General features: G+C 55.0%; 1 protein-coding gene across 7 annotated transcripts in view; it reads right to left on the minus strand.

Moving 5' to 3' along the window:
* Positions 1–26,250, minus strand: part of PARVB (parvin beta) — a 114,196-nt gene that overhangs the window by 31,344 nt on the left and 56,602 nt on the right. For all 7 annotated transcript variants that reach the window (XM_032645771.1, XM_032645772.1, XM_032645770.1 and 4 more), the window contains 4 exons: positions 25,086–25,175; positions 21,996–22,066; positions 7,167–7,269; positions 326–466 (listed from right to left, as the gene is read on the minus strand). In XM_032645771.1, the coding sequence (XP_032501662.1) occupies positions 326–466; positions 7,167–7,269; positions 21,996–22,066; positions 25,086–25,175 (405 nt within the window). The remainder of the gene's footprint in view (positions 1–325; positions 467–7,166; positions 7,270–21,995; positions 22,067–25,085; positions 25,176–26,250) is intronic.

The following is a 26,250-nucleotide window of genomic DNA, read 5'->3' on the forward strand; positions in this document are numbered from 1 at the left end:
TACACGCGCTACCAAACGTAAAACGGATGGCTAGTGGGGAGCGGCCGCACGGCACAGGGACATCAGTCCGGCGCTCCGTGACCGCCCAGAGGGGTGGGATGGGGGGTGGGAGGGAGACGCAAGAGGGAGAGGGTATGGGGATATACGGATGCATATGGCTGATTCCCTTTGTTGTACAGCGGAAACTAACACACCATTGTAAAGCAATTATACTCCAAGAAAGATGTCAAGAAAAAAAAACCCCACAAGGCCAGACAGGAAGACGAATGACACGGCAGGAAGCTCAGAGGCCGGGCTCCCCTCCCCCATCCTGGCGGCCACTCACTGTCCACGGTCCACTGGAGCGCCCGGCCGTGGGGCCGCAGCAGCTCCTGCACCGCCTGAAGCGCTGTCTGCAGCTTCTGCTTCTGCGCTATTTCGGACTGGGTCACCTCGGCCACGTTCAGCTTGCAGCCCGCCAGCTTTTCTGCAACAAGAAGGACAAGGGCAAAAGGCAGAGTGTCAGGAAAAGCTGGAGGGGCTCAGGGCCGCCTGGCCAACCGGCTGCATTGAGGTCTCCCCATCCTCTGTGGGGCTGCAAAGTGGAGCAGGTCATCGCCAACAGCGGGGACTGCCAGGATGCTGAGCCACGGAACTCTGAACTTTCAAGTCACTCCTCTTCCTTAGAAAATCACTCCAGGGGGCTTCCCGTGGTGGTGCAGTGGTTAAGAATCCGCCTGCCAAAGCAGGGGACACGGGTTCGAGCCCTGGTCTGGGAAGATCCTACATGCCGTGGGGCAACTAAGCCCGTGGACCACAACTACTGAACCCACGCGCCACAACTACTGAAGCCCGCGTGCCTAGAGCCCGTGCTCCGCAACAAGAGAAGCCACTGCAATGAGAAGCCCGCGCACCGCAACGAAGAGTAGCCCCCGCTCGCCGCAACTAGAGAAAGCCTGTGCGCAGCAACGAAGACCCAATGCAGCCAAAAATAAATAAACTTTTTTTTAAAAAAAGAAAGAAAATCACTCCAGGATGAAAGGGGGGCGGGGAGTTCAAGGATTGAAGTGTGGGCGTCCCACCCAGGAACAGCATATGCACAGAGAATGAATAAGATAATTCAAGGTGCAGCTGGGAGGTAAGGAGGTGACCTGCGGGGAAGGGACCGGAGGTGAAGAGCCTGGGCCAGTGGGTTCCCAGAGGGAAGAGAACTTTGGTGAGAAAATAGAAAGGGCCTCAGGGGTTGCCTCAGCCTCCCTGCACTCGTTCGCTCCCAATTCTTCTTTCCCTAACAGCTGGTAGGGTAAGAAGGCTTATGAGATACTCAGAGGCCTGTGACAATTTTCTCACCAAGAGTGAGCGGGGAGCAGTCTGGAGGAGCTGACGAGCACGGTCACATCTGCTCAAGACTCAGTTACTGAAGCTGAATCCCAGCCCCAGCCCGTGCGCCTTCACTCCCCTCCGAGCGGAGCAGGAGGGATGCCTCACCCCCACCCGCTCAGGGGCAGGCGAGGAAGGCTCCCCCGGCGTCCCGCCTATTCATTCATTCCAAGACTCGGGGTTCCCCGATAGATCTCCTCTGCACAGCAACAGAAGCCACGTCACAGGACACGGCGAGATCAGGAACCGGGAGGGTGATGACAAAGTGCTGGGCACGGAGCCCGACGCGCTGTGAGCCTCCGGCACAGAGCTGCTGCCAGCACTCCCCAGCACAGTTCTGTGGAAGGCGCTTTCTCCGGAGGCCCCTGCTCCGTCAACACTGTCTCCCCCATCCTCCCCTCCCTCGATGAGAACAAGAACAAGCAGTTTCGATATCCCCCCTTCAGGATCCTCTCATTACACAAAAATATCGGCTGGGCTCAGGGTTAGTCCAATCATTCATTCATTCATTCGCTTACAAAACAGTTACTGAGCACCTACTGTGTACCAGGCACTGTCCTAGGACCAGATGCAGCCCAGACACGGGAGACAGAGCTCTAGCGGGGAGTCAGCCACACCTGAAGAACCTCAGCTTGCGGGGCAGGGAGTGCTCGCGGCAAAACAAAGCAGCTCAGCAAAGGAGGGGAATGATTCCTGTTTACGCGTTTTGATGTCCCCCCATCTGTTTCTAATAGGTCTTAGCTGAATCATCCACAGCTGTCTGCCCACATGAACCCCCCCCCCCGAAAATACACAGCAGGTCCCCAGGTGCTCAAAAGCCAGCGACAGGACGGAGCAGGGGCCCCTGGGGAAGGAAGGAGGCTTGCAGAGAGCCAGGTGGTCCTAGAGCCTCGCCCGCTGGGAGTGGCGGGGAGCCCGGCACATCTCTGCTGTCCGTGCTGCCAGCCAAACCTGGTTGCCATGACACCGGGGGGAGGAGGAGTCGCGCACGGAGAAGGGAAGGAAACGGTATCAGCCTGCTACAGCTGCCGTAACAAAGTACCGCAGGGTGGGCGGCTTAAACGGTGGAAATTTGCTTTCTCACAGTCCCGGATGTCAGAAGTCCAAGATCAAGGTGTCAGCAGAGTTGGTCTCCCCTGAGGCCTCTCTCCTAGGCTTGTAGACATCCTCAGCTGGTCTCCCCTCTGTGTGTGCCTGCATCCTAATCTCTTTTTTTTTCGCTGTGTTGGGTCTTTGTTGCTGCACGCGGGCTTTCTCTAGCTGCGGTGAGCCAGGGCTACTCTTCGTTGTGGTGCGCAGGCTTCTCACTGCGGTGGCTTCTCTTGTTGCGGCTCTAGGCACTTGGGCTTCAGTAGTTGTGGCACGTGGGCTTCGTAGTTGTGGCTCGTGGGCTCTAGAGCGCAGGCTCAGTCATTGTGGCGCACAGGCTTAGTTGCTCTACAGCATGTGGGATCTTCCCGGACCAGGGCTCGAACCCGTGTCCCCTGCATTGGCAGGCGGAGTCTTAACCACTGCGCTACCAGGGAAGCCCTCCTCTTCTTATAAGGGCACCAATCTGACGGGTTGAGGGCCCACCCTGACTTCGTTTTCACTTTAAAGACTCTGTCTCCAAATATAGTCACATCCCAAGGTCTTACGAATTCTGGGGGGGGATGCAACTCAGCCGATAACAGAAACCAAGGAGGCTGGCCGTGCCTGGGTGCCGCCTGTGACTGCGTCTCAGGTAACTCCCCCAGGTGGGAGAGAACGAGGTCCTTGGCCGCCCTCATCACCAGCATCACTCTGCCCGCTGATGGGACTGCAGGGGCAGCGCAGGGTTTTGGTGTGGCCAGGACCCCTATCTTCCTAGCGTGGAAACAGACAGAGGAAGATGGGGCGGATTCTCAGCGGTGGCTGGAAAACGTGAGTGACGGCCGAATGCGGGGCTGTGAACACTTACTACATAAGGAAGGGCTTGCCTTTCACGAGGAGAAGCGTGTGTCATGAGTCAGAAGCAGGACAACAGCCAGCCCGGGAGCTGCCTCGATGCTCCAGTGTGGGCGTTGCCACTGCCCACAGGTGGCTCACCTGGACAACACTGCAAATGCAGGAGAGTTACACCCCCTGAAACTTGCCCTGGCAGAGGGTCTGGCAGCTGCCCCCGGAATCTGCTCTTAAGGAGAGGGGCACATCTGGGGACCTACTAGTGTACTGACTCACAGCTGGCCAAACCCAGAGGTCTGTGCTCTGTCCCCATCGCCCTCAGTCCTGTCTTCTCCTCCTCTATCCCTCCTGAACGCAATGCTCCCCTGGCTCCTCCTCTCTCCTGGCTGGACCCTCCAGACGCCTGTGCTGGCCCTTCCTCTGACCACTGACCATGCCCCCGGGCCCGGTCCCCAGACCTCTTCTCTCTACCGGTGCACAGAAGTCAGCTTTGGCCTGGCATTCGGCCAAAATCTCCTATTTCGTTTTAGCTTCTGCCTTTGAAAAGTAAAGAGCTGAATGCCTTCATCAGTATCATTCCTGGCAGCCCTGGGCCCCAGGATCACGTGATCACGTAGGTTACTAATGCATCTCATCAGGGTAACAGCACGTCATTAATACGACCAGTGACGTTCTGTTAATATCTGGATATTCTCTTCCACTGTTCTCTTCTTCAAACAGTGGTATGTCAAAGCACTGGACACACAAGAGGCTTCAGAATTGCCTATCTAAGAGTACTTACGCAAGATATTCAAACAGGATGGAACTGCAACTACTTCAGGCTAAAAAGGCTGCCTGAGCCAAAGTCAGCCTCTTGTTAGACCTCACAGATAACAAAACGGACGTGGCAGGACTCAGTGACAACCACAGCCACTGCAGAGCAAGTACCGCATCTGCTGGGGCCAACTGAAGAGGGGACCGAAAGGATGTGCCTTGAGCAGGCAAGGCTTTCTTGCAGGGTACTGGCTCTAAGATACCCCTGACACTCTACTCCAGAGAGGGCACTGGCGTCATTTATAGGCGTCTAAGGCTGAGAGACAGGTGCACATCCAGCGCCGACCTTGTGATCCTGAGAGACAGACTTCCACGACCACATCACTAGACCTAAGGCTTAGGGATCCAAGTTTTTCAAGTGACATGCATTTCACAGCTGCATGCGAAAAGAATCAGAAATAAAAGTGTAAGTGAGCACAACACTCTTACATTTGCTTCTGAAAATATCAGAAAGTATCTCCTTTGGGCAGTGAGCAAAGCAGCAGTTCAAAGGACTGTTTCAATAAACAAGCATTGTCACCAACAGCCAAGTCTTCAAGTCCAAGAGTCAGAGGGAAGCTAGGTCTTTACATAGAGAGCGAGGGAAGCTGATAACCCAGGGCAGCTTCGCCATCAGTAGAATCCTTGTGGGCAGTGCCAGCCTAAGAGCCATGCCTCCTCCATCCTTCTCTGCTGAAAGTGTCCATCATCACAGATGTCTGGCTCAGTGACCTCGAGAGCAATCCAGCACCTGACAGGCTGAGAATGGCTGGACCAATGATACACTATGAAACAACAAAGCTCCAACCAACATTTTTTTTTTTAAGATTTTTAAAATTTTTTTATTCTTTTTATTTTTGGGCGTGTTGGGTCTTTGTTTCTGCACGAGGGCTTTCTCTAGTTGCGGCGAGCGGGGGCCACTCTTCATCGCAGTGCGCGGGCCTCTCACTGTCGCGACCTCTCTTGCTGCGGAGCACGGGCTCCAGACGCTCAGGCTCAGTAGTTGTGGCGCACGGGCCTAGCTGCTCCGCGGCATGTGGGATCCTCCCAGACCAGGGATCGAACCCCTGCCCCCTGCATCGGCAGGCAGATTCCCAACCACTGCGCCACCAGGGAAGCCCCAACCAACGTTTTTAATAATAAAATTGTGACAGTTACTAAACGATCTTGATGACACTTCAGATTTATTCTTGTACTAAAGAAGTTCATTTGAAGATGGGGGTTCTCAGCTTAGATGAACAGAGATTTATTTAATTCTTGGCCCACGGCATTCAGCCAAACACTGAATTTGGAACGTCCCCTCCGGGTGAGGCCACCCGGTCCCACAGCATTAACCATCTCTGCACTGCTGGTCTCCACCCTTACCCTGCAGCTGACGCGGGCAGGATGGGTATCAGCCCTCTTAGCAGACGCAACACCCACCTCCTCATCCCCGCCCACCACGCCACTCCCAAGGGCTTTCTCACTCACCAGCTGTTCAGGCCACAAACCTGGCCAGCAGTCTTCATGCCTCCATCAGCTTTAACCTCCCACATATCCTCCACTTCCATCCTGGACCGAGCCACTTCCTCTGATGCCCGGGCTGCTGTGACAGCGCCCTGACTAACCTCCCGGGTCCCCCTCCTGACCCGCCTCCCCATTCATTCTGTACCCAGAAGCCCAAGCAACCTTTCAGAACGCTAACTCAGACCTTGTCACGGCCCTGCTCAAATCCTCTAGCGGCTTCCTGTCACTTGGAATAAAAGCCTTTGTCAGGACTGGACGTGATCTGGCCCCATCTGTCCACCCCGGCCACCTGCAGCCACCTTTCACTGCCCTTTAAACACAACAGACTCTTGCTCTCTGCAGAGTCTCAGCCTGGAATGTTCTTTCCGTGACAACTGTGCAGAAGCCTGCTTGGATGTCAGCTCCCCAGGGGGGCTGCCCCCCCCGGATGCCCCTCTCCAGCCCCAGCCCCAACTGTCTGCTTTCCCTCAGTGTCTCCCCCCAACAACAGCACCCCCCAAACTCCAGGTGCCTGACTCGGGTTCCCCAGCACACCCCTGCAGGGTAAAACATGATCCCACCCCAGTGCTGGCCCTGGCTGGAAGGAGTGGCCCTCCAGGCGGTCTGCTGGGAAGACCCTTGCACCGGACAGCGCTGGTCCGTGGGGTCATTAAGGGGTGAAGAGCGTGCATAGAAAGAGCCCAGGGAGCAGGTCTGCACCCCGCCAATGCTGGGGGCAGGGCCTCCCGGGGACCTTCAGGAGGTGAGCTATCCTAACGGACAAAGGGACACTGAGTCCGCCGGGCCACACTCACAGGGATCTGGGGACCCTATCCAGGGCCTTTGCACTTCCTATAAAAGGAGCCCACGTCCTTGCAGGTAGGAAACGGCAGGGCTTTCTTCACTCGCTCGGTCAACGCATGGCTGCCGTGTGCCCGGTGCTCAGAGGAACTCGGGGGACCCAGCAGCCCTGCTTGCACACTTCATCTCTTTGTCTTTGTTGTGGTGTTGTTCATTACCCCTTACTGACCCCAGGCCCTGTGCCCGGCCCCACGCTAAGGGCTCTACAGATGTTACTTTGCTGAGGAACTCTGTCCACAAGGGACAGACATAAAAAGAGCGTCTGCAGTCAGTCTCCCTCCTCGCCACTCCCCCGCCACCCCCCATCTAAATCGTGCCCCTGAAGGGCACGGCTGGGGGCCACCCCCTCCAGCACCCTGGCCCCGATGGGCCTGCACAGGCTGGAGGTGCTCACAGCTGGACGGGCGCAGGCCAGCAGGGAGGGCTGCCCCAGAGAGGAGACGGCATCCCGTTCGTGCCCCATCACCGCGCTCCCCTTGTACACATGCATCCAACAGCAGAGGCCACAGACGGTTCTGGAAGCTGTGAATGACCCACTGCAGCCCCGTGACTGGGAGCTCCAGCGGGACCCCCACCCGAGAGACGACGAGAGGGCAGGTGACTCGGGGCCCCAGGGGCCACCGCCTGGGAGCCATGGGCTCAGGGCTGCGGCTTACAGACGAGTGACCGATGTCGCCATCGGTAGAGAATCTTGTGGTCCGGCCTGGGGCCACCCCTCGTGGTGGCCGCCCTCCCCGTGGACTCACCCAGGAGCTTCTGCAGCACCTGCCCGTCGTACAGGTCCTCCTCCAGCTGCTTTACGATGATTCTCTCCCCCACCAGCACGTCGTTGACCCAGTCGATGAGAACCTGCGGGGTGGACAGGCGTTACGGCCTCGCTCGCTGGTGCCAGGAGGGCCCAGGCGATGACCAGAGCAAGCAGGAACGGAGAGCTGCTGGACACCGAGACACCCCCAGTGCAGGGGCCAGGAGAGCACGAGGGGATGGGCACGCTTCTCCCACCCAGGCTGCCGGGGCTCCCATGGGATTCACAGGAGGACTGGTGGAGGGCGGCACCACGGGCAGACTGGCCTCCTCCCAGTGGGGACTTGGGTACGTGTGGGAACTCAGCCAGAGGAAATGATGATGCTCACCACGGCATATACAGGCGGGCGGATCAAATGAGGAAACGTCAGTAACACCGCCCCCCACGGCCCGAGACAGCACAGGTGAGCCATAAAACGTCCACCCCCTCCCTCAATATCTGCACTAAAACCATCCCTGAGAGCCCTGAGCCTAACGCTGTGGACCGAAGGGGATCCCGAGGGGCTGTTACTGACAGGCTCTGAGAGCCTGCTCCCAGCGGCACCCTAATTTTTTCAAGGCTTCACTGAGATAGAATTTATGTTCCACACAGTTGTTTAGTATACTGACCAAGCTGTGCGACCATCACCATGATTCACTGAAGCACATTTCCATCACCCAACAAGGGTAGACCATCACCCTTCTACCCTCCCCCACCTCCTCTCAACCACAAAACCATCGTCTCCGTGGATCTGCCCGTTCCGGATACTTCGTACGAAAGGAATCACGTCATACGTGATCTTTTGTGTCTGGCTCCTTTCACGTATCATTGATGTTTTCAAGGTTCACCCAAGTTGTAGCACGTGTCAGGACCTCGTTCCTTCTTACGGCTGAATCCGTTGTACGGAGAGACGCGTTTCACGGATTCATTCCCCAGCCGATGGACATTCGGGTTGTCACCACTTTGGGGCTGTTGTCAATAGCGCTGCTGTGAACACGGACGTACAATTTCTATGTGGACACACGTGTTCGTTTCTCTAGACCAGCCTTTTCTCAACAAGTTTCCCTTCAATTCGCTGAGTAATATATCATAAAAGAAGACAGCTTCAATCGTGAAAATATCTACGGAGAAATAGGGTTCCCGCTGAACAAAATTCCATCTGGCTGACGCTGCGTAAGGCAAAATGAAACTTCTCCGCAAGATGAAACGGATGTCTGAACAGACTTGATCAAAAATACCCGTATTACATGGTTTCCCTGTGCAAGCAAAACCAATGAAGCTAACTAATTGGTCCCAATAACCTCCTGGAAATGGGCACTGATTGGCCCTCTCAGAGATAAACAAAAGGACACAAACCAGACTAGAGTATCCTCTGTCACTCTCTGATACGGATGCCACCTGCAAAATTGGCCACAAAGCAAATTTCTGTGAAATTTCTATTTTCCCACTAACTCGAAAATGTTCAATCAGACGATCCCATGAAGAACAGAAGTGAAAGTAAATTAAAGGGATTACACTTAACAGCAGTCCTGTAACCGAAATTGGGGTCCGGCTACTTGCCGCTCAAAAGCCGATGAAGAGGCGAGGATGGTGGAAAGGAAAGTTGGCTTTATTTTGGGTGCCAGCAGCTGGGGGTGGGAGAGGGTGGACGCCTGTCCAAAGGCCGGCTCCCTCCCCCGACAATGACAACCAGGGGGCACGAGCTTTTATAGACAGAGGGACGGGGCTCCACGCAGAAACAGCACAGGCAGCTCTGGAAGTCATCTTGAAATTGGTCATTGGTGGTCCGACCAGCATCCTCTTGATTGTTTTAACTACAATTACTCTTTAGTTCCAGGGTCAGTTTGTTCCCATTTCCTTGAGGCCGATGCTTGGAATTGTGGCAGCTTAGGTCGTGGCTACAGTCTGGTCATCATGTAGTTCACTTCTTCCACCTGGCGCGGGGTTTCAGTACCTATAAGACACCTCACAGGATACGTGCGGCTCAGAATATTATCTGTAGCCCTTGGGGAGGAACTGAAGGTCCTTGACTATGCTTAATGCCTAAACAATCATTTAGTCTCGTGAGCCTGTTCTCCTTTGTTTCTGCATTTTCTCACTTCTCTGGTTTAAGGTTTGGCTAAAGTTTCTCCACTGACAAAAGGCGGGCAGAGCACATGGAGTCGGGGGAAGGACCACAGAATCCTGCTCCATCTCAGCCCTGCGGCATTCTGGTTTTGTCGAAGCCACTCCCGAAAGGTCGGCAGGATGGAGCTGGCTCCACGCTGCAGCCCTGCTCTGTCTCCCTCCCTGGGGGGCGAGCATCCTGGGAGGCTGGGAGCTGGACCTCGCCACCCAGCTGCCTTCTCTCCCATCTCGCAGCACCCTCTCCCGTCACCCAGCTCCCACCCTCCTCTCGCACCACCCTCCCAGCTTCCTTGTGTCGGAGGTCCTGCTTGATACTGCCTTCTCCTCCGGATCTTTAAAGGGCATCACCCTGGATGGCTCCTCTTCCTTCTCTCCATCCTCCTCCAGGGCCAGCTCAGGCCCTCCCCCCGCCCCCACGTCCCAGAAACCCCTCAACGTCCAGCCCCGCCTCTGCACCATCCTTCTGCTCGGGTGCTCCATGAGTATCTCTAACTGAACCCGCCCCTGCCCCTCCTCAAACCCGCGCCTTCTCTGAGAAGGAAACAGGACACCGCCCTCCAGCTTCAGGAGCCTGGATTTCACCCCTTCACCCATTCAGCCCACTTAATTGCACCCACTTCCCGCCATCTCCTTCCCCACCGCCCTCATCCAAATCTCCTTCCCCACCGCCCTCGTCCAAACCTCCTTCCCCACCGCCCTCGTCCAAACCTCCTTCCCCACCGCCCTCGTCCGAACCTCCTTCCCGGGCCACTGCCACAGCTCCACCAGCACCCTGCCTCTTCACCGGTGTTTTTCAAATCCCCAAGCCCGTCTCTGCCCCAGGGCCTTTGCATGTGCTAGTTCTCCCACCCTGAACATACTCCCCTCCATCCCTGCCGGGCCAGCCCTCACTCATCCTTCAGGTCTCAAGCTCCGTATCATCCTCTGACCTCCCCCCACCCAACCCAGGCCACATCCCTTCATCATGGCTCTCACCGCACCCGAGGGCCTTTTCCCTGACCCCGTTCACGTTTGCAATGGGAACACATCTTCATTTGTAACGATCTCCCTGCTGGACTTTAAGCTCTGTGAGGGCAGGAACTATGACCTCTCGTTTGTGGCTCTGTCTCCAGTGCTCACGGCCTGGCACTGGAGCTCCATAAGCAGGCACTGAGTTCATCAATTAACTTACTGAGCACCTACTATGTGCCAGGCTCTGGGGATAAAAAAGACGAGAGAGGTCTCTGTCCTTGAAGACCTTACCTTCCAATCAGACATTAAAAGACAAACAGATACACACACTTCCAGGCTGTGATCGATGTTATGGAGGAAAATAAGTCAGAATAAAGTGGAGAAAGCCGACAACCACACCTCAGCCGGGTAATCAAGGTCAACATCACGGCGATCAATCACGTTGTCGTGTGTGCCCTGATGTGATGGGATGAATGCACTTCACTTCTGTGGCCTCCCTCCTCAAACCCATAACCGCAGTCTAATCTTGAGAAAAAGCATCAGACAAACCCTAACAGAGGGGCACCCAACACAACCCCTGCCCAGTCCTCCACAAAACCGTCAAGGTCATCGAAACCAAGGACAGTCTGAGAAACCACCACAGCCCAGAGGAGCTCAGAAGACAGGATATCACGTGGGATCCCATGTGGGGTCCTGAGACGGAGAAAGTATATCTAGTAAAAACTAAGGAAATGTGAATAAATGGTGGGTGTTAGTTAATAATAATGTATTAATATTGGTTCATTAATATAACAAATATACCACGTTGGGGCTTCCCTGGTGGTGCAGTGGTTAGGAATCCACCTGCCAATGCAGGGGACACGGGTTCGAGCCCTGGTCCAGGAAGATCCCACATGCTGCGGAACAACTAAGCCCGTGCGCCACAGCTACTGAGCCTGCACTCTAGAGCCCATGTGCCACAACTAGTGAGCCCACGTGCCACAACTAGTGAAACCTGCGCGCCTAGAGCCTGTGCTCCACAAGAGAAGCCACCGCAATGAGAAGCCCACGCACCGCAAGGAAGAGTAGCCCCCGCTCGCTACAACTAGAGAAAGCCCGCACGCAGCAACGAAGACCCAACGCAGCCAAAAATTAATTAATTAATTAATTTTTTAAAAATGTACCATGTTGATCTAAGATGTTAATAATGGGGAAAATTGGGTGTGGAAATATGGGAACTCTTGTACTATCTTCGCTATTTTTCTGTAAATTGAAAATGGTTCTTAAAAATAAGTCTGTTGAGAAGAATTAGGCAGAGTTTGGGGATGGAGAGGGCAGAGGGGTCACGGGGATCAGGGGGTCAGGGGGCCTCTTGGAGGAAGTGGCGTCTGAGCAGAGACAGGAAGGAGGTGCAGGGTGAGCCCTGTAGCCACCTGGAACCACCTGGGAGGTCAGGGGGTGGGGCTTCCAAGGCCAAGAGGGGTGTGGGGGCGGGGCCAGCCCTGGACTCTCACCTGGGCCAGGAAGGGAGGGGTCAGTGGATGAGATGAGTGACCGTGGGCACTAGGGGTAGTGGGGACTGGACGTGGGGATCCCGGAGGGGCACGGGGAGGGGGTTGGGGAGAAGCAAGGTCTGACCCCGACCCTGGGTACGGGCAGATGCAGAGGGGGAGCTTGAGGAAGGAGCTGGTGCGCGGGCCAGCTCGGTGTATGGAGCGGCAGGAGTGGGCGGGCGGGGCAGAGAGGAAGCCGCCAGGCCAGGGGCTGTAGGTATCAATGAACAAAGGGGAGAACCAGGAGGGGTGGCAGGGCACAGTCGGCAGTACGATGACGGAGGGGGGTCTGGAAGCAGCTGGGAGGACGCCTGCCCCGTCCAGGCCCCAACATCACGGAGCAGAGACCCACCTAGCTCTCCAGACCCCAACATCCACCTTCTGGGCCCCAGTTACACGGCCAAAAACAGCAGATTCGGGATCACAGACAGGCCTGCCCCGTAGCTTTACCTCTCCAGCCACCAGCACCAGGCCCCTCGCAGCAGCGCAGTGATGCTCGGGCCCTTCATTCCACAAAGCTCTAGGGATCTGCCACCTTGGCCTTTCATTAGGGATTTCACAGCAGCTACTGGAGCTGAGTGGCAGTATTACACCCAGCTCAACGGCTGTCACTGAGCGCCTTCCTGGTGCCAGAACATGGGGACAAAGGAGGCGCGTCCCCCGCCCTCCGGGAGTCCAGGTCCAGCCGGGAGACGCAGCAGAGAGAGCTGAATGGTGAGCACGAGCCATCACAAAGGATTCTGACATGAGGGGTCACGCGGCCCCGGGAGCAGAGGAAGTGGCCTTCAAGGGCGGGACAGGAAACAGCTGAGCAGACGAGGCGCCCGGGGGGTGGGGCAGGCGCGCCTGGTGCTGGGGTGGCGAGATCCGGGCCGCGGACTAGGGAACCACTATCCCAGTGTGGACCCGGCAGGGAGGCCAGGAGGGGCCGGTGCCCATCGGAGGACGGAGCTGCTGCCCAAACAGCCTCCACACTGGGCCTGTGTGTGCTGTGGGACCCAGCAATTCCACTTCCAGAAATTTCTCCCAAGGTACCAATCCAAATGTGCTCCTAGACGTTTACCAACTCGGAAATGATTTCAGATTTTGTGTAGGAAAAGCTGAATGCACAAAAGAAAAAGCCTGGAGGGACACGAATTTTAAAATGACCACTGCCTTGTGTTTGAGTTTTCTGTCTTCCAGGTTTTCAGCAGTATATGTTACTTAGGTAATTAGAAAAAATAATAATAGATGTCACTTATAAAAATTAATCACTAGCCACACGGCTTCTTTGCCGAAACTGACAAGCAAATCCTACAATGCAAACGGAAAGTCCAGAGACCCCCAAAAGCCAAAACAATCTTGAAAAGGAAGAATGAAGTTGGAGAACTGACACTTCCTGATTTCAAACTTTCCTACAAAGCTAGAGTATCAAAACATGTGATACTGGCAGGAGGACACAGAGGTCAATGAAACAGAAATAAGAGGTCAGAAATAAACTTCACATTACAGCCAAGTGACATCCGTAAGGGGGCTAAGACAATTCGATGGGGAAAAAAAGTCGTTCTAACAAATGGCGCTGGGACAACTGGATACCCACATGCAAAAGAATAAAACTGAACCCTTACTTTACACCATATACAGAAATCAACTCAAAATGGATCAGACCTCAGTGTACGAACTAAAACTATAAAACTCTTAGAAAACGTGGAGGTGGGGCTTCCCTGGTGGCGCAGTGGTTGGGAGTCCGCCTGCCGATGCAGGGGACGCGGGTTCGTGCCCCGGTCTGGGAAGATCCCACATGCCGTGGAGCGGCTGCGCCCGTGAGCCATGGCCGCTGAGCCTGCGCGTCCGGAGCCTGTGCTCCGCAACGGGAGAGGCCACGACGGTGAGAGGCCCGCATACCGCAAAAAAAAAAAAAAAAAAAAAAAAAAAAAAAACGTAGAGGTAAATCTTCATGACCTTGGATGAGGTAATGGTTTCTTAGCTGTGACACCAAAAGCACAAGGAACAAAAGAAAAAATAGATAAACCTGACAAACAAAATATAAAACATTTGTACTTCAAAAGATACTATCCAGAAAATACAAAGACAACCCACAGAATGCGAGATTTTGCAAATCATATACCTGATAAAGGATTTGTATCTAGAATATATAAGGAACACTTAAAACTCAGTAATAAAAAGACAAATAACCCAATTTAAAAATGGGCAAAGCACAACTACTGAAGCACGCACGCCCTGAGGCCCGTGCTCCACAAGAGAAGCCACTGCAATGAGAAGCCTGCACACCACAACGAAGAGTAGCCCCCGCTCACTACAACTAGAGAAAGCCCGCGCACAGCAATGAAAGACCCAACGCAGCCAAAAAAAAAAAACTTCCTTCCTCCCCCAAATTGTATGACCTTCAGGTCAAACAAACTTTGAAAAAAAAAAAAAAAGGCAAAGGATCTGAATAGACATTTCTCCAGAACAGATTTACAAATAGCCAATACATGAAAAGATGCTCAACGTCATTAGCCATCGGGGAAATATAAATCAAAACCACTACGAGAGGGCTTCCCTGGTGGCGCAGTGGTTGAGAGTCCGCCTGCCGATGCAGGGAACACGGGTTCGTGCCCCGGTCCCGGAAGATCCCACATGCCGTGCAGCGGCTGGGCCCGTGAGCCATGGCCGCTGAACCTGCGCGTCCGGAGCCTGTGCTCCGCAATGGGAGAGGCCACAACAGTGAGAGGCCCACGTACCGCAAAAACAAAAACAACCACTACGAGATACCATTTCATACCTACTAGGGTAGCTATAATCAAAAAGACGAACAATAAGTGTTGCCAAGGCTGTAGAGAAACTGAAAGAATTTCCATACACTTCTTTGGGGGATGTAAAATGGTGCAGCCACTACGGAAACAGTCTGGCAGTTACTCAAAAGGTTAACCACAGAATCGCCATATGACCCAGCAATTTCCCTCCCAGGTATATACCAAAAAGAACTGCAAACACAAGCTCATACAAAACCTCGTACACGGATGTTCATAGCAGCACTATTCAAAATAACCAAAATGTGGAAACAACCCAAACGCCGTCGAGAAAGAACAGATGAACACGTTGTGGTCTATCCATACAATGGAATATTATTCAGCCATAAAAAGGAATGCAGTTCTTTTCTTTTTTTTGGCTGTGTTGGGTCTTCCCTGCCGCGCGCGGGGGCTACTCTTCGTTGTGGTGCGTGGGCTTCTCGCTGTGGTGGCTTCTCTTGTTGTGGAGCACGGGCTCTAGGCACACGGGCTTCAGTAGTTGTGGCACGTGGGCTCAGTAGTTGTGCCTGTGGGCCCTCGAGTGCAGGCTCCGTAGTCGTGGCGCACGGGCTTAGTTGCTCCGCGGCATGTGGGATCTTCCCAGACCGGGGTCGAACCTGTGTCCCCTGCACTGGCAGGCGGACTCTTAACCACTGCGCCACCAGGGAAGTCCAGGAATGGAGTTTGGACACCTGCTACAACATGGATGAATCTTAAAAACACTATATGCCAAGTGAAAGAAGCCAGATGACACAAAAGTCATGTATTGATATGATTCCCCTTCTATGAAATATCTAGAATATGCGAATTATAGAGACGCAATAATTCTTTAGAGACAAAGTGGTTGCCAGGGGCCAGGAAGGAGGATACGGGACTGGGTGCTGGTTGTTACGGGGTTCCTTTCTGGGGTGATGAAAACGTCCCTGACTGATTGAGGTGATGGCTCAACAGCTCTGGGAGTTCACTAACAACCACTGAACTGTATGGTATGGGAATTCTGTCTCAATAAACCTGTTATTAAGCAATGAACCTCTAGAATGCAGGTGTTAGCATCTACCTCTGCTGGGCTATTTTGAGGATTTGGTGAGATGATCTATTGGCCAGTGCTAATCAAACTCTAGTGATCTACACAGATGTCACCGTCACCACCCACGGCTTCTCTGCGTGTCAGAAACCCCTTTCTGATGTACTCAGCCTAGCTAGCAGCACCTAGGATATGTGGACAGCACCCGAGGTGTTGGAGCTATAAAGAAACATGACCTAGTCTCTGCCCCACGTGGGCAGTTAGGTGTCACAGCTGCTTGCCGGTCCTCCCACGTCCCTGTGCCCCCCCAAACCAGCCCCGGGAGTCAAACACCATTTCGCACCCCTGCCACCTCTCTGATCTTACCTCCGATCACCCTCGTCCTTGCTGTCTAGGCTCCAGCCACGCTGCCCGCCTCGCTGGCCTTCACACCTGCCAGCACGGGCATCCCAGGGGGCCTCTGCACTTGCTGCCGCCCTAGGTACCAAGCAGCAGGTCTCGGCTCGAATGCCAACTCCGACCACCCCACCAAAAACAGAGCGGAGAAGGAACCCCCCTGCTTCTTGCTTCAGTTTCCTTCAATGCGGTCATGCCACCTGGAAACACACTCATCCGTCCCTTGACATGTCTGTCTCCCCAGCTGGACTGCCAGCCCACTCAAGGCCATCACCGCAGGGGCTAAACTAGGAACAGACCCACGCAAGGCGCTCAGATCAACGGCAGGGCTGCCTACAGACCTAGAAAAGCCTCTGGGGCATGCAGACATTTGGTTCTAGAGGCTGCCTTGCCCAGAGCAAGGTCCTGTAGGAAAACACACAAGAGATGTTTCTGCTATGAAGAAACTAAAACTGGCTCTCTGACCTGGTCAAAGTCCAAATACGAAAACAACAGACAGAAGGGGATGAAAATCACATTTCACGCCGCGGGCCACAGAGGTCAGCTCTGGGAAAGCAAAAGCAAATCCGCCGCCAGTTTCACTGCTGCCCCCGCGGAGATGCAGTCCCCTCCTGGCCACCACCGATCACCCTGTCCTTGTACTGCCCAGGTCATCCGTCTTAATCTTCTGGTTCACAAAAGACTTTATAAAGATGGCACCCGTCCTCACTTTTAGGGATGTACTCATTTGCAAACCCCGAGTCCTGCAGGCACGGGTCTAGGACGTGTATTAATGATGCCCTCGGCACAGTGCTCTTTGCATAGACTTTTCACAAGCTTGCTTTAGCCAGAATAAAAAATGACTTCCCCCTGAGTTCCTTCTAAATGATAATGAAGATCTGCAGCCTGTCTCCCCTAAAGCTATGACAGTTATGTTTTAGTCACTTCCAGACAGGCTTGCCGTGGCTTAACGCACTGAGGACGCAGGCTCATTGCAACGGGCAGGAGAGCATCCCGGCCAGGTGCAGTGCCAGCCACGTCCCCGGGCATCCCCACACAATGATGACAGCACCGTCTTCTGCTCAGAAGACCATCTTTGTGCAGCTGAGTTTCTTCGTAGGGGCAAAGGAAGGGAGAAAACAGAACTTAACAACCCGAAGGAGCCTTGTCCAGTAAACTGGGAGATGAGATGCGAAATCTGCTTGTGGGGAGAAATGCGTACCCCGGTGACGACACGGCCAGCCTGCCTTGGACCAACGCACCCACAAGTGCGGAGGCCCCTCTCTGACTATTCACTCTGGAAAGCACGAGAACTGCCATTCCCTCTTTCAAAGATCATTAAAAATATAAAGGATCTCATCTGTAAACTGCTATCTTCCCCAGGCGGCACCAGCTGTTCACCCTGTTAAGAGATTCAGGGCACTCCTGGAGGATGCTAGCGAAAAGGACCACAGGACAAACACCTGCATACAGGAGACAGGATACGTCTTTCAGCTCCTGAGCCCACAGGATACTCACTTCTAAACGGGAACCACAGACCTGCCCATGCACCTCCCTCCCAGCTCTGCCCTGTGTGTGCCCATGTTCCAGCGCCCGGCACAGCACCCGCCGGACAGCAAGCGTGTGGCATCTGACGTCACCCTCATGCTGGCAGACGGGCACGACTGTTCTGCTTTAATCCGAGCCGGGATTTGAATCCAGAGAGCCAATTCCACAGCCCATCACACCCACCCCTTTACCCCCTCACACTGCATTACACACAAAAGATGCTCGAAGAGAATGGTTCAATGAGCGGCTTCATTCTTAATGCCTGGCTTAGCCAAAGCCAGGGTTTTTAACAGGAAGCAGAGAGCAGCTCACAATGTTTTAAACACCAACAGTCCCGAGGCAGGAGGGTCAGTGTGGGTAAGTCTACAGAGAGAGGCAGGACAGGGGCCAAGACAAGAGGTAACAAAGTGCACATGATGGAGAACAGAGAACGAAAGCCGGGGGGACTGACCGTGCTAACTCAGAAAGGTCCTGCTGGTCCCAAGACTGGACGTGGCCAGTGGTCAGGATGTCAGCCAGACCTCACCCTGACAAGCTCAGGCCTGCACGTGGTCCACACCCTGCACCAAAACAACCTGCACTTCCTCCTCGGCTGATTTTAACCTGTGTCCTCTCACCGGAATAAGCCATAACCGTGAGTATAACTGGAGTCCTTTTAGCAAAGTGTCAAACCTATGGGTCGTCTTGGGGCTCCCAAACTTACAACCGGCATCAGAAGTGGGGTTGGGCTTGGGGGAAACGGGCTTTCTAACCTCACAGCCAGGTGGGCAGGTGCTCAGCTTGCTCAAGGAGGGAGGGGCAAGGAGGCTCAGGGGCCGGGGCACTGGAGTTGGGGGTGGTGCGGGAACTGAGGCAGCAGGGCCTCCAGCCTGGAGCACATCTAAGGGTGTCCGGCTCGGCGGCACCCCCGGGCAGGCCACGGGCAGCTCACCCCTGACTGCGCGTACAGGCTGCCTGGCCCTGGGGCCAGTTCCTCCCCACGCCAAGAAAAGGAGGTGCTGACAGCCCCCTGTCGTGAGGGAACCCCGACTCAGGGATACGCTGAGCCTCCCCCTTACCTGACAAACAAGAACCACCCAGGGTAGCTGGCGCTCAGCCCAGGCATCTCCCAGACCCCCACCAGCACGCGTGCGTCTCTGTTTAAAAGCCCTGTAGTCAGTGAGTAGTAGTATTTCACATACATCCCCGCCACGTGCCACAAGCCACAGACAGACAGCCTGATGGCGCTGTCCTGCTTGCTGTGTTTATGTTTATTTTAGAAGATAAGCCACCAGCCTCGAGGTACGATTTGCAGTCTGACGGCAGGGGGAGCCTTCCAGAAATTGCCCATCTCCAGGCGTATGTGCTCCAGGCTGGCGGGATGGCCATGGGAGCAGACTTCTATGTGTCTGGCAGCTGGCCCTTCCTGGGAACTGGCAAGGCAGCAAGGCCGGCCCTGCTCCCAAGGGGACGGGGACCCTCAGCTACAGCTAAGGGATGCGGCGGTTTAGGGACGGGAGGTAACTCGGCCTGGTGTACTGGTTTCTCCGGCTGCTGTAACAAATTATCACTAATTTGGGGCTTCCAAACCGCCAGGGTATTCCCTCAGAGTCCTGAAGGTCAGAAGTCCAAGACCAGTTTCACTGGGTTAGTGCCAAGGTGTCAGGAGGGCTGATTCCTTCCGGAGGCTCTAGGGAAGGCTTCCTGGCCTTTTCCACGTTCTAGGGGAGCCCACATTCCTTAGCACGTGGCCCCTTCCCACATTTTCAAAGCCAGCAGCGTGGCATCCCGTATCCACCCTCATGTTGCCACCATCACCGCAGTCAAATCTCTCTCTGCCTCCCTCTTATAAGGACACTTGTGAGCCCACCAGACAATCCAGGGTCATCCCTCCCTCCACACCCCTAGCTTAATCACATCTGCAAAGTCCCTTTTGCCATATAAGGAGGTAACAGTCACAGGTTCCAGAGGCTAGGACGTGGACATCTTTGGGGGCCATGATTCAGCACACCACACCTGGGTTCCCCAGGAAAGTCAGCCCAGGGCCAAGCTGACTGCTGCTGCTTTTGGGGGGACCATAACCCCAGACTAGCAAGAGTGAGGGGAGAGGGAAGGGAGGCAGGTGCGCCCCTGGGCCGCCCGCAGCTTCGGAAGAAAACCCAGCCGATGCCCAGCACACAGCCAACTTCCTGTGGAAGCACGGCTCTCAGAACTGCCCATCGGGGAAGAAAGGGAGAGGCGTGCATTCCCACTCCCTGGGGTCCTCAGTCCTGCTTTGCCCCACAGGATGTCAACGACCACACTCCCAGCCCCTCCAGTCAACACACTCCATGCCCCAGACGTGGCCGTTCATCTGAACCCGGAATCCGGGGCTGGAGGGGCTGCCAGAGCCTCCGCAGGTCCCGTCGGGCTGGTCCCGGATGCAGAGATGCCGTGGTCCCTCTGTGTGGGCGAGTAAAGGACACGCAGCTGCCCAGCCCTCACCCGGTAGAAACCAAAAACGCCTGTAGTCTCCTGAGGCAGAGGCGGGAAGGGCCGAGTGAGTGGGTCCAGGAGGAGCGCGAAGCGGATCTGGACCCCGTATAGCAGGGAGGTGGCTGGTTCATCTTGCAGCCCCGGGGCCCAGCACAGCTCCGGACCCTCAACCGGGGCTCAGCTAATGAGGCATCAAACAGGCTCATTCAAGACCGGCCACTTCACTGGTTCAGAGCGTAACCTGGGGGTGGGGGAGTTACTTCTCTCGGAGTCCCCGTATGGAGGTGAGGGTGACACCAGGCCCCCTGGGTCTTGTTTCAAGGAGAAGATGCTCACGTGCTCTCAGGCTCTGCTTACATGTCGAAGAAGGAAAAACCAGAGCGGGGCACGTGATGGTTGATTTTATGTGTCAGCTTGGCCTGGACGGGATGCCAAGGCAGCTGATTAAACATTCTTTCTGGGCGTGTCTGTGAGGGTGTCTCGGGAAGAGATTAGCATTTGTATCGGTGGCCTGCGTAAAGCAGAGGGCCCCCGGCCAGCGTGGGTGGGTGGCATGCAATCCAGGAAGGGCCTGAATAGGACAAAAAGGTAGAGGAAGGCTGGACTCGCCCTCTCTTTGCCTGGGACGTGCAAAGTCCTGTCCTGGGCTCTCAGGCCCTCGGACCAGCTTTCCTGGTCCCCAGTTTGCAGAGGGCAGATCATGGGTCTTCTCAGCCTCCATAATCACGTGAGCCAATCCTTGTAAGTCTCTATAGATAGATACAGAGAGAGACAGAAGAGATATATATATAGAGAGAGAGAGAGATAGACAGAGAGATGGAGAGAGAGAGAGAGAGGTAGAGAGATAGGGCCATCTCCTGTGGATTCTGTTTCTCTGCAGAACCCTGACAAAAACAGGGCATCCCCTTCTACTACTTAAATATCGCCCGTGGAGAACATTTTAGTGGCTGACGTGCAGGGTTACTTTTCCTCACCGACAATCTTCCACTCAGAATAACAAAGTGGGTATTCAGGAAAAAAAGAACTCTTAATAAACTAGGCAGTTTAAGATGCTCAAAAGCAACATTATGGGGTGGGCCTGAAAACAGACATTTTCCATTTCAATTCTTTAAAAGCTACAACTTGCAAAGGTGTTGTTTATCCTGAAGGAGCCCTCGTGAAAAGGCAGCGGTGCCCTCATTGGGCCCAACCGCAGCGGTTAAGGTGGAGAAACTTTTGAAACAGCCCTTTTCATAGGATATGTGTGTGGCTCTGCCCTAAACGGCGTCTGCACAGCCCAGGTCCACTGGCCTCTGGGCTCGCAGGTGACGACGCTGTCAGAGCCCTTGCCGGCCCAGGGATTACCTCTGACGCCCTGCTGTGGTTTAGATCAGAGCATCAAACTGCAACCCACGCTCGCTCCGACAAAGGTTAAAGCTATGAATGAAGCCTCACCGCTAAGCCAGGCTCGAGAGACCAGTGGGGAGAGACGCGCAGCCGCCACGGCCCGGGCTGGCCTTGCTTCCCTGACTTTCCGGAACCAGGCGGCCATCTTCTGGACTCGCCGGTCCCCACATGTCCAGACGCTGCAGAACCTGACCGCTGCCCAGCGCAGGGGCACCAGCATCCAATGAGGATCCACAGGTGTGGCCAGAGGGGACCCACGTGCCCGCTTTGCAGAGTTCCCTCTGAACGCCGCCCCTCTCACTACGGAAAGGGTTTGAACGCCTTGAATCAGTCTGCAAGGCACCGTGAGTGTTCACTGCAGCTGCTCATTCCAAGTGTTAAGAAAAGGGTCCCCGCATAACTGGGTCCAGCACACGACGGGGAGCCGGCCGTCGGAGAGGCCCCGTGGGGCTGGGCCCCTGGGAGATGCTCCAGCCCGTCCAGCCTCATCCTTCACATCCCCCCACCAAACGCAGCAGTAAGGCCCCTTGACCAGCCCCCAGCTTTGCTCCTCTGGCCCACAAGAGCCTGAACCCCAAGATCTGACCTCCCAAGAACATCCCAGCCAGGACACTCGTCCTCACCTTGACCAACTCTCTGAATCTGGGGTCGTCCCTGGAGGTGGGGTCGATCACCATGCGCTCCTGGTTCTCCTCTGCAGGGACAAAGGACAGGGAGGTTAGCGTCGCGGGGGGCGGCGAGCCGGCTTCCCTTGCACAGATGGGGGGAACTGAGAGCAGAGACCCCCGTGGCCCTCTCACTGAGCAGCCCTGCAGCCATTCACACGGCCCGGGAAGAACTGCCTCTCAGGGTGCAATGGAGCATCCACCCCCATCTTTCAGGAGGGAGGGGGGTGCACACAGGCCTGAATCGGATCTGTGGAAAAGCCACCATTAATAAACCTGGGGAAGACCTGGCGTTCACCGAGAAAGCTCGCCACTACATAAGATGATACAGACAAAAATATTAGAAAGAGCAGGGAGAAAAAAGGATGTTTCACAGCAAAGTGTGTTTATCCATATTCTGTTTCTGTTTATCTGTTTTCCCCTCCATGTCTGGCCTCGATCCATGGACCACGGGCACCAGTGAGCTTGTACAGAGGGAGTGACACAGTGGTAATAAGTGGACAGCAGAGGGGAAAGACCCACAGACAACAGACACGTCGCAGAACAAAACTGAGCAGGGGTGTTAAAAGGACAGAAAAGAAGCACAACCTCTGGCCCCTAGGACGTGCAGGCAGAGATGACCAGGGTCCCGGGGCCCATACAGGCTCCCACAACCGGGGCCCTGTCCACGTTGGTGGGAATGAAATGGCTTTGAGTGACAGAGGCTTCACAACAGCGAAAATTCTTTTTTTTTTAAGTTTATTTGTTGTGATTTCTTATGAGATATTTCTATATATATTTTTTTTAATTAATTTATTTAATTTTGGCTGCGTTGGGTCTTCATTGCTGCACGTGGGCTTTCTCTAGTTGCGGAGAGAGGGGGCTACTCTTCACTGAGGTGCACGGGCTTCTCACTGTGGTGGCTTCTCTTGTTGCGGAGCACGGGCTCTAGGTGCGCGGGCTTCAGTAGTTGTGGCTCACGGGCTCTAGAGCGCAGGCTCAGTAGTTGTGGCGCACAGGCTTAGTTGCTCCGCGGCATGTGGGATCTTCCCAGACCAGGGATCAAGCCCGTGTCCCCTGCGTTGGCAGGTGGATTCTTAACCACCGCGCCACCAGGGAAGCCCAACCAGGGTGGTTCTTATCAAGGTCACAAGAGCTTCAGGGGCCAGCAGAACCTTACAGAGCAAACGGAAGAATGCCAACTCCCAGCCCAAGAGCAGCTATTTAGAAAAACGTAAGACAGACAACTTAAGGTCCAGGGAAAAGCAGGTTCAAGGCATATTGACAAAACAATAGCCTGCCACACGTTTACAGTAAATCTACTTTCTAGCACTCCTGCTGGTCTAAAGCAGGGTTCTCAGCCAGAAGCAATCACGTCCCCCGAACCCCCATCCCAGGGGACTCGCTGTAATGTCTGGAGATGTTTTTGGTTGTCCCAGCCGGGGGTGGGGGGGTGGGGTAGAGAGGGGGAGTGTGCCGGGGGAATCTAGTGGGTGGAGACCAGGGATGCTGATCAACACCTTGACCGACTATAAAGAATTAGCTGGGGCTTCCCTGGTGGCGCAGTGGTTGAGAGTCCGCCTGCCGATGCAGGGAACACGGGTTCGTGCCCCGGTCCGGGAAGATCCCACGTGCCGCAGAGCGGCTGGGCCCGTGAGCCGTGGCCACTGAGCCTGCGCGTCCAGAGCCTGTGCTCCGCAATGCGAGAGGCCACAACAGCGAGAGGCCCGCATACCACAAAAAAAAAAAAGAATTATCTGGTGCCAAATGCCCACAGCACGGGGTGGGTTCAGGAGAAACCCTGTTCTGAATCAGGGTAATTTCCAGACAGCGTTCATCCCCAGTTTCTCCTGGGAGAGGGTCACTTGCCTGGGCAGCGGCTGCAGCCAGACTGAAGACAAAACACAACAGCATCAGTGAAGGGTCACGCTCTTCCTAGAGCAGAGGGGAAGCCGCAGGGGACGCCGGCGGCACCTCCGAGCCTGTCCAGCGCTTGGCTGCAGGTCGGCCGCCTGGACGTGCGTTTGCATTTCTTCCCCATCAGCTCTTGCTGGCCTGGCCTTGTCGTGGGAACCACAACAGAGGCATCAACCGGGACTTCCCTTTGAACCAGGCAGGGTTTGGAAAGAAGCGGAATGTTCCGAGACTGCCTTCCAGATCCATCGGATCCCAAAACACGCTTTAAGGCAAGTGTATCCAGGCCGTCACCTCATCAGTGCCGGCTGGGATGCGGTCCTGAGGTGAGTGCAGGGCCGGTACCACTTGGCAGGTCCCACCTAGCAGGGCCCTGGCATGGAGGCCACTCCGGCTTGTGCAGAGATGGGGGGTATGTTAATCGTGTTTCTTATTTTCTGTATTTTCTAATGTTTTGACATCCTGGGGCCTTGGGTACCTAGAGGGACTCCGCTCTCAGAGCTAGCTGATTCCCAAAACAGCAAACGTGTCCCCTGGGAATGCCTTCCACGTGCAAACAACCAACCCAGAGCCCACACCCCCCAGACACCTCTCTAACTGAGCTCACACAGGGCTCTTACACACCCAGCCAACAGCCCCTGCCCTAATCACCTGGGACCAGGTACAGACAGCTCGGGGCAGCCCCTGTGTCCCAGAGGCCCCTGAAATTACCCAGACCAGCCCATCCAAACCTGCTTATGAACCCTGCCTCACTCACTCCTTCCTGTGAAAACCACAATAAAGGCTTCTCTTCTGCCCGTGCCTTCCCGTCACTCCTTCTGCCTCCTGCCCGAGGCTGCTGCCCTCCCCGTCACCTCGGGAACCGTGAGTTTAACAAACCACCTTTTCCGTGGCAGTCAGCTCCTGATCTGTTGGCCTCATCATACTTAAATCACAACAAAACTGACATTTGCAATCAGAAAGGCAGTAACCTACAAGGGAAGGCTTGCTTTTTTCCTACAGACTTTTCTAAACGTGACCTTGAGCTGAGAGCCCCATGTGACGTCTGAGTCTGATCAAAAGGCCACGAATGCTCCTTTTCAGCCCCTCCCAGACCAGCCGCAAGCTGGGAAGCTCAACTCGCCCACGACAAGGAGCTGGAGAAACCGATAATACCGAGCAGGGTGTCTTCAGGGTGGATCTCCACCGAGGCAGGGGACATCGGCAAGTTGATGGCATTCTTCCCTTCTTCCTGCAAGTCACTCACTGTCAGGCAGAAAGAGAAAGGAAAAAGCCAGTTAGTATAAATGGAATATTGTGGCCTCACATGTTGGCAGTGGAAACAGAGAGAAATCAACTCCTGTTTTTTAAGCATTTAACAAACATTCCTAAATGGCTGGTTGCCCAGAAAGAGTCCAAGGAAAAATGCCCCGAACCAAGAATACATTCTGCAATTCTTCACCCACGCCGGAGAGTTCCCGATTCTCACCAAGCCCGGCCAGGCTGTTTTCACCACTCTTTGCAACACATGACTATGTCATGGAAGCTTCTGGGTGCTTCCAGATCCACCCAGGGCTGCTGAGATGGACGAAGCTTGGATCACAGCGACAGGGCCTGAAAAGGGCGGGCTCCCCTCCCACTCCTGGACAGCAATGTCCTCGGCCGTGGACTCTGGGTGTGAAGACCCTCCCGGCACGCAGCAGGCGAGGCAGTGCCGTCGTCCGTGGCCACGTTCACGGGACAGGATCCGGCTGGTCTGATGCTAGGTAATGCCCAGGGTCGGGAGCAGTGAAACACACAGCAGAATCTAACAAACCGGATCCGGAGACTTGGAGTTGGGAGCACAGGACCGTGTCTAGAGGGCAGACAGGGTGCCGGGGGCTGGGGAGGAGGGCGCCCTGAACAGTCGCAGGGACCGCAGGGCTGGCTACGCGATGAGAGGGGCGGCCTGGATGCCAAGGTGCAGAAAGGATCCCTCGCCCCCCGCGCTAGACACCTTCCAGGAAAGCATCTCGACTTACACTGGCCAGGGGGCCACCCCAGGACACCAGGGGCTAACGGTGCATTTCTTCCACCGGCCATAACTGTATCGGACTCCAGGCTCCAGCCCCCATCCAGTGGGTGCAGGGGGCGCTGGGCACCTTTCCAGCCCTGGCTGAGAACCGCTGGGTGACAGTCCCCGACCACACGCCCCCAAACCAGCCTCTTCCTCGGTGAGCTCCAGTGACAAGTGCCCAGCCTTCCTTCTCCTCCTTTTTTCTTTTTTTTTTTTTTAAATCGTAATTGAATTACAACGTTGTGTTAGTTTCAAGGCCTTCTCTGTAATGAAACGTCCTCAGAG

This window comes from Phocoena sinus, chromosome 10 (assembly GCF_008692025.1).
Source record: "Phocoena sinus isolate mPhoSin1 chromosome 10, mPhoSin1.pri, whole genome shotgun sequence".
NCBI classification, from domain to species: Eukaryota; Metazoa; Chordata; class Mammalia; order Artiodactyla; family Phocoenidae; genus Phocoena; species Phocoena sinus.